Here is a 12069-nt window from a genome sequence, read left to right as displayed (position 1 = left end):
CATACGCAAATAAGAGCGACAAGAGAGCAAATGGAACGGTCGTGAAGCGCAATGATCAAGAGGTGATCCTGAACTCCTACTTACGTCAAACATAACCCAAAACCGTGTTCACTTCCCGGACTCCGCCGAAAAGAGACCATCACGGCTACACACGCGGTTGATGCGTTTTAATTCGTATCTGGTGTCAAGTTATCTACAACCGGACATTAACAAATTCCCATCTGCCTATAACCGCAGGCACGGCTTTCGAAAGATTATACCCTCCAGGGGTGTCCCAACTTAGCCCATGATAAGCTCTCGCGATCAACGAAGGATATACCTTCTCCCAGGAAGACCCGATCAGACTCGGAATCCCGATTTACAAGACATTTCGACAATGGTAAAACAAGACCAGCAAAGCCGCCCGATGCGCCGACAATCCTGATAGGAGCTGCACATATCTCGTTCTCAGGGCAACACCGGATGAGACTAGCTACGAGTAAAACCAACCCTCAAGTTGCCCCGAGGTGGCCCCGCAGGCAGCTCAGTTCGGACCAACACTTAGACAAGCACTGGCCCGGGGGGGCTAAAATAAAGATGACCCTTGGGTTGGCCGACCCAAGGGAAGGGTATAGGTGGTGGTGAGGCAAATGGTAAAACCAAGGTTGGGCCTTGCTGGAGGAGTTTTATTCAAAGCAAACTGTCAAGGGGGTCCCATAAATCACCCAACGCGTAAGGAACGCAAAATTCGGGAACATAGCACCGGTATGACGGAAACTAGGGCGGCAAGAGTGGAACAAAACACCAGGCAAAAGGCCAAGTCTTCCACCCTTTACCAAGTATATAGATGCATTAATAATATAAGAGATATTGTGATATCCCAACCAAAATCCTGTCCACCATGCAGCAATCTTCAACTTCACCTGCAACTAGCAACGCTATAAGAGGGCTGAGCAAAAGCGGTAACATAGCCAAGCAACGGTTTGCTAGGAAGGGTGTCAAAGGTTAGAGGTTCATGGCAATTTGGAGAGGCTTGAAAAGTAAATGATAGGTAGCGCAGCATAGCGATAAAACGAAGCAACTAGCATAGCAATGATAGTAGTGAGATCCAGGGTAGCGGTCATCTTGCCAGAAATCCCGCAAGGAAGAAGAACGAGTCCATGAAGAAGATGAAGCCACGAAGATGAACCAAGCGTAGACGAACGAGTCCTCACGATTGCAACGAAACAGGAACTATCGAGAAGGAGCACACAACAAGGTAAACACACCACACATGAACAAGGCATGATGCACAACAAGTATGATGCAAGGCAAGACTACATGTAGCTACTCATGGCAAGAGATGATGCAAACAAGAGCAACACATCAAGGCAAGTTTAAATGAGGCCGGGAACAACATATAACAATTCCGGTAAGTTCTCATATGCATATTTCGAAATTGGTCCAGATATGAATAAACCTTATGTTCAAGTTGTTAAACAGCAAGTTAGGATGCACAAAGATGATCTACAGGAGATTCTAGTCAAGTTACATATAAAGTTCATTTAGTTCGGAGCTACGGCCTAGAAGATATGAGCAAAACAAGTTAAACATGACATTGATGCAAAATGCACCCAAACATCAAGCAAACACCTCAAAACAAGGATGCAACATGATAATATGAAACTACATGCAAAATCAAGCAAGTTTCATATAGAGCACACTCAAAACGGAGCAACGGTTCAACACACACATATGAAACAAGTTTAAAGGACAAGCTGTCCAAAACAGCAACTAGGCATATTGCAAGCACCAAAACAACATGCTACAACATCTCAACATGAAAACAAAAGACATGGGCATGCTGTATAGGTAAATCATTACAAAACATGAACACTGAGCTATCTCCAGAAATCACTAGAACATGCTCAAACACGCATGGCAAGATTGCAAGTAATAACAATTCAGACTCTGCAGAAAATAATATCATGCAAACAATCTGCTAGGAAACATTTTGAAGCAAAAGTAGAGCACGAAAATGACATGCTAGACTAATCCATAATTTCAAACAAGGACATGAATGGCTAGAGAACAACCATATGTTCAAAACATCCTTACTGAAGTATCTCAAAATATGCATGGATCTCTCTGTAGCAACATGTTTACATGGCATCAAAATAACAGCAGAACAGGGACTAAAATCAGTAACATCACGATGCCTAGTTTGCATGCTTGTGCTAGTCACCATATTGATCACAAAAATACATGGCATAAACCACTGTAAAGATGGCATGGCATAGATCAAAACACATGTAGACATCAACCTTAAAGGATGCATACATCAATCATGGCAAAAATGACAAATGAGCATGTTATAACAGTTTCAGCAGATTAACATCATGAAGCACTCTTGCAACAATGATTCAGGCATCAAGATGAGCTCAAATGAACATAATACAATGGAATGAAATGAAGAACTCATTGAGACGAACAATTTGACATATTACATGCACGAAATGGAGCAGTATGCATGGAGTTATGATGCGATGAAAATGCATAAAAATACTGGAATCTGGGAACTTAGACATATTTCACCTCGCGGGAAAAGCTGGACGGGACGGTCCCGGGGACGAGTTGGTACGGGGCGGGCGGACGTGTCCGGCGCGGTGCGGACGCGTCCGGCGCGACGGGGGACGGTTTGCTAGGGTTTCGGGGGTTTGGACTGCGAAATTCGGGGGAAGGCACAAATATATAGGTAGAGGGAGCTAGGAGAGTCCAAATGAGGAGCAGTTTTCGGCCACGCGATCGTGATCGAACGACCGAGAGCATGGAGGGGAGTTAGATGGATTTTGGGCCACTTTGAAGGGGTGTTGGGCTGCAAGACGAAAGGGAGGTTTCGGGCTACGCGGTTAACCGTTGGAGTATCAAACGACCTCCAAATGACACGAAACTTGACAGGCGGTCTACCGGTGGTATACCAAGGCCACTTGGCAAGACTCGGTCCATTCCGAGAATGTTTAACACCCGCTCACAACAGGAGAGAAAAGGGGGACGCTGGAGGGCATAGGAGTGCCGGATTGCAAAACGGACAACGGGGAAAATGCTCGGATGCATGAGACGAACACGTATGCAAAATGAAATGCACATAATGACATGATAAAATGCAATACGCAAGCAAACGATATGGCAACGACGGTGAATAAGTGGCAGACACTTGGCGCATCGAATCCGAGGCGTTACAGGCCGGGCACGCCCCACCATTCGCGCCGCCCGTCGGCGTTGAGTCGGCCGCGGGGGATGGTGCCGTTGGCGGAGGCGATTTGGTCTTCGCGGCGGCGGTCGAAGTACATCGTCCACATCGTGTGGTTGTCGGCAGCGTACCTCGGCTTGTTCCGCTGCTCCTCCGACAGTGACGAACGGATGCGGGCGATCTCGGCCCGGATGGGCACTGGGGGTACCGGGACGCCACCGACGCTCAACTTCCACGAGCTCGGCATCCGATAGTCGGCCTCGTAGAGGAGGCACGCCTTGTTCTCGTGGAGATGGCGACAGCCAAAGCCGTTCGCCGCCGCGTCGTCGTCGGGGTACCGCTCAGCCATTGCTTGTCGGCGGGGGAAGAGGAGGGAGAGTTGCTTCTGTGGAGAGAAGAGCGAGAGAGAAGGCGAGTTGTGGCGACTGTGGTGTTCACCGACAGGGAGGTCGGCTTTTATAGCTGAAGCGGGGCGGTGAGAATCTGCATGATGGGTGACACATGGCGGGAGCGGGCGGGACGTGCGTCGCGGCGCCTTCACTGCGTCGCCCGTGAGGCATCAATGGAGGCCGACCGGCGCGGCAGCACGACAACCTTGGCATTGATTCCCACGGGAACCGAGGCGATGAGGAGGACGAAGCGGCGTGTCGCTGACTCGGCGGGCCCATTCACGTTCACGCCAAAACCGGTTTCCTCGACGCCCCTAGGCACCCCAACGCGCTGGGTTCGGCCTGGGACCGCCGGCGCCAGTTTCAGCCCAAACCGACAAAAAACAGGCTCCTGGGGGCGCGACTGGGCCCTTTTTTAGGCGTCGACGCTAAAAATGGCCTGGGGGGGGGGTGCTGTTGGGGGCACGGCTGGAGGTGCTCTGAGGACCGATTTTATTAGAGCGAAGTGGGCAATGACGGCGATGTTCTGCCCATCCCAAGTGGTGAGCCTAGCCATAAATTTATTTACAAGGAATTGAAAGTCCACTCTCTTGAGTTGCCAGGCGGAAAGTGGGAGGCCCAAGTATTTGATTGGGAAAGATGCACGTGTTGCGGGGAAGCTCTCAAGGATATGATCCAAATTGAGATGGCGACATCTAATGGGCACAACTGAGCTCTTTAGTGGATTGGCATCCAAACCCGTGACGTCGTCGAAACCCTGCAGGATGAGTGACAGGTTGTCGATGTCTTCTCTAATTGGGACCATGAAAATTGCAGCACCATCCATGAAAACTGATGTCCAAAATATAGTTCTCCGCCCTCTTATCCTATGCAGTAGGCCATGACGGGTGCCCAAGTCAAGAATCCGCTGAAGAGGGTCAATGGCAATGACAAACAACGACGGGGATAGGGGGTCACCTTGTCGCAGTCACCAACCATGCTTGATAGGAGGGCCGGTGATGCCGTTTAGCAGAATTCTCGAGGATGAAGTAGAAAAGAGTGTGGTGATCCATTCCCACAACTTGCTTGGGAACCCTTGCCGTTGTAGGAGATTGATGATGTATTTCCATTTTATGGAGTCAAAAGCCTTGCGAATATCTATCTTAAAAAGGAGGGATGGATTGTGCAGTCGTCTCGCAAGGTTGCGCACGAACATGAAGTTATTGCGAATATTCATTTTCTTATGAATGCGCCTTGGGCATTGAAGACAAGGTTGTCCATATGTGAGGAGCAAGCCGGTTTGCAAGCACCTTGGCAATGAATTTTTGGTGATGTGAATGAAAGCCGGTTTGCAAGCACCTTGGCAATGAATTTTTGGTGATGTGAATGAGGCTAATTGGCCTACAGGCGGTGATGCCTTCCGCCCCACTTTACTTGGGCTAGAGCACAATGTGGACGGAATTTAGCCACTCCAGTTGTGAAGCATGAAGGCCCGAGAAGTGATTTACTGCCCGCATCACATCATCTTTGATGATGTCCCAACAGTGCTTGAAGAAGGCGCTCGTGAAGCCGTCCGGGTCCGGAGCCTTGTCGCCAGGCATTTGATTGATTGCCTCTTTAATCTCATTTTCGGTGAACAGATCATCTAGACTTTGTACATCATGAGTTTTTTTTTCCTTTCGGGACAATGTATTAGTCGGTTGGCAATACTCCTACATGTTGATTAATCAGAATGCTATCCAATCATATTACGTAACCATGACAATCTCATTCACCAGGGAATGACTTTCATTGTATCCTGAGTCAAAGATTCGTCAAAAAACACTATATACAAATACTATTCATGCTACATTGTCATAAAATATTTGTTATTTTCTCGCCGTGAAGTCAATGAGAATCATTCCTTTGGCCAAACTTTTACATGAATACAAATACTTCTTTTTTGCAGGGATGAATACAAATACTTGATCATATTTGATTCCCAAAAAGACATGGAATTTTCTGACTTTCTTTGGAATTACTACTAAATTATTTGGCGCATACAGGGTGCGCTCACCAAGTTGGCTTCCGCCGAGCTGGGACCTCATGTACATGATCGTTCGGTCAGACTTTGGTCGCTTCTCCTCTTCCATTCCAGACACACAGCTCGGTCCAGCAGGATTGCATCTTCTTACGTAGAGACAGAAAAAGACATGTGTTTTCCGGATCTGCCGAACTTTATTCAGACTGGATCGCGGTCAGCCGTCGAAGGTTCAACGTCCTCCACTAGGCTTGGCGGACAGCCCGTATCGGGCACATAGCATTGAAAGTTCCTCCTCCGCTACTAGTAGCATGCATTTCCTTTTGCTCAGAGTCCGAGTAGCTTCAGTTAGTTGGTGTTTCCATTGACTCGTAAGTTGATCGGCGACGGGTAGCTATCTAGGAATGCTTGGCATGGCAGCTGCCATTTCGTCGAAAGGGGGAGTAAAGCCGCAAGGGAAGCCGCAGAAACAAGTGAAAAGCTCTAGTCTAGTACTAGTACACAGTAAAGGAAGAAGTTCGACGTTGAGGAAGAATTTCAGCGTTGAAGTCGTCCGTGCTCTGGTACGCACGTTCGCCTCGTTCCACCATCAGATTTCCGAGCCCGCGCGCCGTCGACTGTTGAGTGCCGCTGGGGTTTGATTTCGTGCACGGTAAATGTTGGCCATCCTATAGATAGGTGGCTAAATCTTGATTCGTTAGTTAATTAAACTACGGACGAATTGCAGACCACACCACTCCCTTCTTCCTTTTTCCTGCGATCAGAGACTGTGGATCACTCACTCGAGGCCACCGAATCCGTGGCGCGCACGATTCAATTCGGTCTAGTTAAACACACGGTCGACGCTAGCCAGCGTTCCAGTAGGATCAATGCATGCACGCTACTAGTTTACGAGTAATTAGCTACTACCAGCACTAGTTACTTAGCCACCGGCCGGACGCCAACACGTCCACTAAATCCACTAGCACTAGCAGCTAGGGCGGTGACCCTATTCATTCGATCTGCTTAGTGGTTGCCTAACTGCGTGGAACGCACGGTACCACAGAAAATACAATGTGATTCTTGTGGCTGTAAAATCTCAACACTCTGGCGTAAGTGGACGTGTGGATCTCGTTAATTGAGCCTTGATCAGCAACCACAGTGGAGTTCGTTAGGTTCAGCTTTGCACCGAGCAAATGGGTTTAGTGCTTTTTGACGGCGCCACCAAATCTTCGAGCTAGGTATTTTCTACCGGGAGAAACTCATCAAGGATTCAAGGGATGCTGACTTGCTGAGTCAAGGAAGAGAGTCTATGGTCCCATGTATGCAATGTTTTCGAAATTGGAGAAACACTAAATATTCAAATAAGGCATGAAATGTCAGCTTCCACATCGGTAGAACTAACATGTCATGTCATGCCTTATTTGAATAAGGCATGAAATATACTCCTAAGTTTTGGCTAGATAAAAAATCTAGGGCATATTTTTTTTTGAAAATGGAGGCGTGCCCCCGGCCTCTGCATCATGACGATGCATGCAGCCATCTTATTAACAAGTCATAAAAAAGTTATAAAATAGTCATAAAAAAGTTACAGCTCACAAGTGGAACGAAAAAAGAAAAGAAAAATACATGCTTAAAATCGCAATCGGTATGACAATGCAAAGGACAAGTTTCCTAGACTTCTATCCATCTGTTTTGGTTTACTCAGGCTCCAGGGCATGTTGTTTCTTTTTTATACTTGAGAGAGTGTTCTTGTTATCGCTGTTTGGGTTGATCCATGTACATCTGTGGTTGCTGAATCTTCTATGGGCTATTTGCCCTCCTCTTTTCTATATGCAATCTACATACAATTCTTTTACGTGGTTCAAAAAAAAAAACCGTGGTTGTACTCCTAACCCACCATGGTTAAACCTCATGCTAACAATACTAATTTCCTCCTCTGACGTCATAGTCGTGCGGGTGTCAGTTCTAGAGTTCGACGGCGTGTCCGGAGACACGTTGCCTCAATCTGATTCTTTCAACGGCAATGATTTTGCTTCACGCAAACTACTTTGGAGGTTCGTAAAGTTGCAGATCATTGATGGAGCCACGTAGAGCTCGGGTGAAGAGGTGATCCATCTGCTTTTCCATGGTGGAGAGGGATAGTCGTTGGTTTTTTGCATAGGATTATCCTATCTTTCCTGTCCTATAATGTCGATGTTTACGTGGCTTGTAACTGAATCTTTATTTTCTTAATGAGACACGTAGTATGATGCAAAATAAAAAAAGGTTTTATCCTTTAAGTGTCTCATTTAAGGTATGTTATTCTTTTAGTGGAAAATGACTCCATCAATATTGAAACACCGAGACTCTAGTTTTTAGTGGATGATGTGTGAGTGTGATTCTCATGTATGTATGTCTATGTTTAACTATGTGTTCACTAAAAAACAAATATTTTCAGCGAAAAACTATATTTAAATTAATTGGATGAAACATTTTGTAAAAATATTATTTCTATTAGAAGATTAAACATTTTTATGTAGAGAAAGTACTACTCCCTTCGACCCATGTTACTTGTCGCAGCTTCAGTGCAACTTTCCATTAAAGTTGTATTAAAGCTACGACATACTAGTAGAAAAATGATTTTTAGTACCAGTTCATAAGGACCTTTAGTACCGGTTTTGAAAACCGGCACTAAAGGGTGGGGACTAAAGGTCCCTCCCCCCTAGTCCCGGTTCAACACGAACCAGGACCAAAGACCCTCCACGTGGCACGAGGCACGTTGATTTTTTTTGATTTTTTTTGGAGTAAAGCAAAAACGGCCCGCCTACTGGGCCGACACGGCCTGCATACGACTAGAAACCCAACCTCTAGTTGGGCCAGGATGCATGCCCGTGCGGCCCAGTAGGCCCCACAGGGCAGAAGATTTGCAATAGGCCCACAAAGGCCTGCTTAGAGAGGAGCTCGACACGGTAGCCGCTCGACACGGTAGCCGCTCGACACGGTAGCCGCATCGGGGCTTATAAACCGGTGCGAGCTCCTCTCAACTAGCGAGGTGGGACTAAACATTGTGCACTGCGGGTGGCAGCGCACCACCTTTAGTACCGGTTGGTGGCTTCAACCGGTACTAAAGGGGTCATGGCCTTTAGTACGGGTCACAAATGAACCGAGACTAATGCATAGCCGTTCGAACCGGGACTAATGATACCATTAGTGCCGGTTCATTTACAAACCGGGACTAATGTATCTCACGTAAAGTAGTTTTTCTACTAGTGACATATAATATGGATCAAAGGGAGTATTAAGTTTTCTCCAAATCTAGAGAAGCATGATAAAGATGATACACAAAAAGAAGCATTACATATTCCCCTAAACACACACATTGCACATGTCCAATGAATCACAATACATGCATGCTGTTGTAATTAGTTAACCCACATATATTTATATTACAAGAAGAAGTGTCATTTGAATCCTACCAAACCAACCCATGCAAACGTCGCCTCCCCCCTGTAATGCATCACATGCATCTCCAGCTCGAGGGTTTGACTTGAGCAGTGCTTTCTTTCTTTTTTCCTTGGTTATAGTCGTCACCGCCATCCGATCGACCAACGTCCAAACGCGTTTCTTAATCAGGGACCCCAAAGACCAGCCAACCTTCCAAAAACACCATGACTCCTATCTTGCACATACACGCACTGAATCTGCTTATAAAAGGCCGGGGCAGCTCGTGCAATCGCCATCTCAAGCAGGGACACTGCACTCGATCACTTGACACCCTCGATCGACGCTTGTTCAACACAGCCTGCGCGCCTAACCAACCATGGCGGCGTACCACCCTGCCGCGACGCTCTCCTTCCTCCTCGTGCTCCCACTCTTCCTCCTGGCCCGCTCCGACCCGGCGCCGTCCACGCCGGTGCCGCCGTCCACTGCGTGCAACGACACGACGGACCCCACATTCTGCCGGTCCGTCCTCCCGGCCAACGGCACCGGCAACCTCTACACCTACGGCCGCTTCTCCGCCGCCAAGTCCCTCTCCAATGCCAACAGGTTCCTCGGCCTCGTCAACCGGTACCTCGCCCGCGGCAGCCTCTCCGACGCCGCGGTCGCCGCGCTGCAGGACTGCCAGCTCCTCTCCGGGCTCAACATCGACTTCCTCTCCGCCGCGGGCGCCACGCTGAACACGACCAAGTCGACGCTCCTCGACCCGCAGGCCGAGGACGTGCAGACGCTGCTGTCGGCGATCCTGACCAACCAGCAGACGTGCGCCGACGGCCTGCAGGCCGCCGCGTCGGCGTGGTCCGTGCGCAGCGGCCTCGCCGTGCCCATGGCCAACAGCACCAAGCTCTACAGCATCTCGCTGTCGCTCTTCACCCGGGCGTGGGTGCCTCGCGGCAAGGGCAGGAAGCCGAGGCCGGCGTCGTCGTCCACGAAGCCGCCTCGGCAGCGCGGGAGGGGGCTGTTCGACGCCACCGACGACGAGATGGTGCGCAGGATGGCGCTCGAGGGGGCCGCGGCGGCGGTGTCGGTTGCTGGCGCGGTCACCGTGGACCAGAGCGGCGCGGGGAACTACACGACCGTCGGGGACGCCGTGGCGGCGGCGCCGAGCAACCTTGGCGCGAGCAGCGGGTACTTCGTGATACACGTGGCCGCGGGCGTGTACGAGGAGAATGTGGTGGTGCCCAAGAACAAGAAGTATGTCATGATGGTCGGCGACGGCATCGGCCAGACGGTGATCACCGGCAACCGGAGCGTGGTCGACGGCTGGACCACCTTCAACTCCGCCACGTTCGGTGAGTTGCTCAATTTAGCTTCCTTTATCTTTACTCTGCTTTTGGCTTCGTTTGAAAGTTTGGCCGTGCTATTTCTATAGTACTGGGTTGAAATGCACCTACCATTGACATGACACGACAGCCCAACATGTTCTAGAACTTCTGTTGTGAGCTTGACCACACTATCGTTACTGCCTTGCATGATGAACATGCTGCGTGCCTTACATTGCCAGATCATCCATCGACTAGCTAGTGCGCCCTAACTTTGAAGATTCGACCATGCAGCTGTGCTCGGGCAAGGGTTCGTGGCGGTGAATATGACGTTCCGCAACACGGCGGGGCCGGCGAAGCACCAGGCGGTGGCGCTCCGGAGCGGCGCGGACCTCTCCACGTTCTACCAGTGCAGCTTCGAGGGGTACCAGGACACGCTCTACACCCACTCCCTCCGCCAGTTCTACCGCGCGTGCGACGTCTACGGCACCGTCGACTACGTCTTCGGCAACGCCGCCGTCGTGTTCCAGGACTGCACGCTCTACAACCGGCTGCCGATGGCCGGCCAGAGCAACACCGTGACGGCGCAGGGCCGCTCCGACCCGAACCAGAACACGGGCACCACCATCCAGGGCTGCTCCATCGTGGCCGCGCCGGAGCTCGCCGCCAACACGGCCTTCGCCACCGCCACCTACCTGGGGCGGCCGTGGAAGATGTACTCGCGCACGGTGATCATGCAGTCGGACGTGGCCGGGCTCGTCGACCCGGCGGGGTGGATGCCGTGGAGCGGCGACTTCGCGCTCAGCACGCTCTACTACGCCGAGTACGACAACTCCGGGGCTGGGTCGGACACGAGCAGGAGGGTGAACTGGCCGGGGTACCATGTGCTCAACAGCACCGTGGACGCCGGTAACTTCACCGTCGCCAACATGGTGCTCGGGGACTTCTGGCTGCCGCAAACCGGCGTGCCCTTCACCATCGGGCTCAACTGATCCATGATCTGACTCAGTGCACCAGACATTACAACATCAACATGTGCAAGAAAAATATACTGAAATAGCTAGATATATACAGTGAATAAAGTTCAAAAATATATAGTACCACGGAAGCAAATGCTTTAACTTATGGGTCTTCCAATTCTTACGTGTAGAATTGACAGATTCCAACTTATAAACTTATGGGTAGTAGAATGACATTTTAGTCACATTTCCCTTGTTCGTCCGATTACATTCTTGCACCTGGTTTTGTCTTCTGTTGAACAGAAGTCACTGAAATAATGCAAGTTGGAGGAGCCGAGATAGAAACCTCGACACGCCTCTCGGGTGGCGATTGCAGAGGCGATCGAGGCGGCGACCACATCATCGGTGATGATCACCGCGCGGGCGACGATCTCCGCATCGATGCAGACTCTCGCGTAGGCGATGACCACCGCGCGGGCGATGGACACCGCGCGGGCGTCACGAGGGGGGAAGTGAGCCCCTGGAGAGGAACGACGACGACTCGCCGGGCGACGACGGCGAGCGCTTGGAGGACGAGGACTGCGTCGACGACAACTGGCCGGCCTTGTACATCCCAAATCTGCTACATGCGGAGATTCTGCAGTATAGAAGAGGGACTATCATCATCCAAGGTAAGATCCGACGAATTTTGCTGATAGATGAGGAAGAGAGGATTATTGACAGTCGAGGTCTGCGGGATCGGGAGGAAATTTCATGGAGCTTGGTGATTCGGTTGCCATGCCACGTGGCTCGA

General features: G+C 50.1%; 1 protein-coding gene across 1 annotated transcript; it reads left to right on the top strand.

The window, feature by feature from the left end:
• The first annotated feature begins 9247 nt into the window (after positions 1 to 9247).
• Positions 9248 to 11572, top strand: LOC119344645 (pectinesterase-like). Its single transcript, XM_037615026.1, has 2 exons — positions 9248 to 10347; positions 10612 to 11572. The coding sequence occupies exons 1-2, from the start codon at positions 9378 to 9380 to the stop codon at positions 11307 to 11309; spliced, it is 1668 nt and encodes a 555-aa protein (XP_037470923.1). The 5' UTR covers positions 9248 to 9377; the 3' UTR covers positions 11310 to 11572.
• The last annotated feature ends 497 nt before the right edge of the window (positions 11573 to 12069 follow it).

Source organism: Triticum dicoccoides, chromosome 1B, assembly GCF_002162155.2.
Source record: "Triticum dicoccoides isolate Atlit2015 ecotype Zavitan chromosome 1B, WEW_v2.0, whole genome shotgun sequence".
NCBI lineage: Eukaryota > Viridiplantae > Streptophyta > Magnoliopsida > Poales > Poaceae > Triticum > Triticum dicoccoides.
Note: the sequence above shows the minus strand (reverse complement) of the source record. Positions and strands in the feature narration are given on the sequence as shown.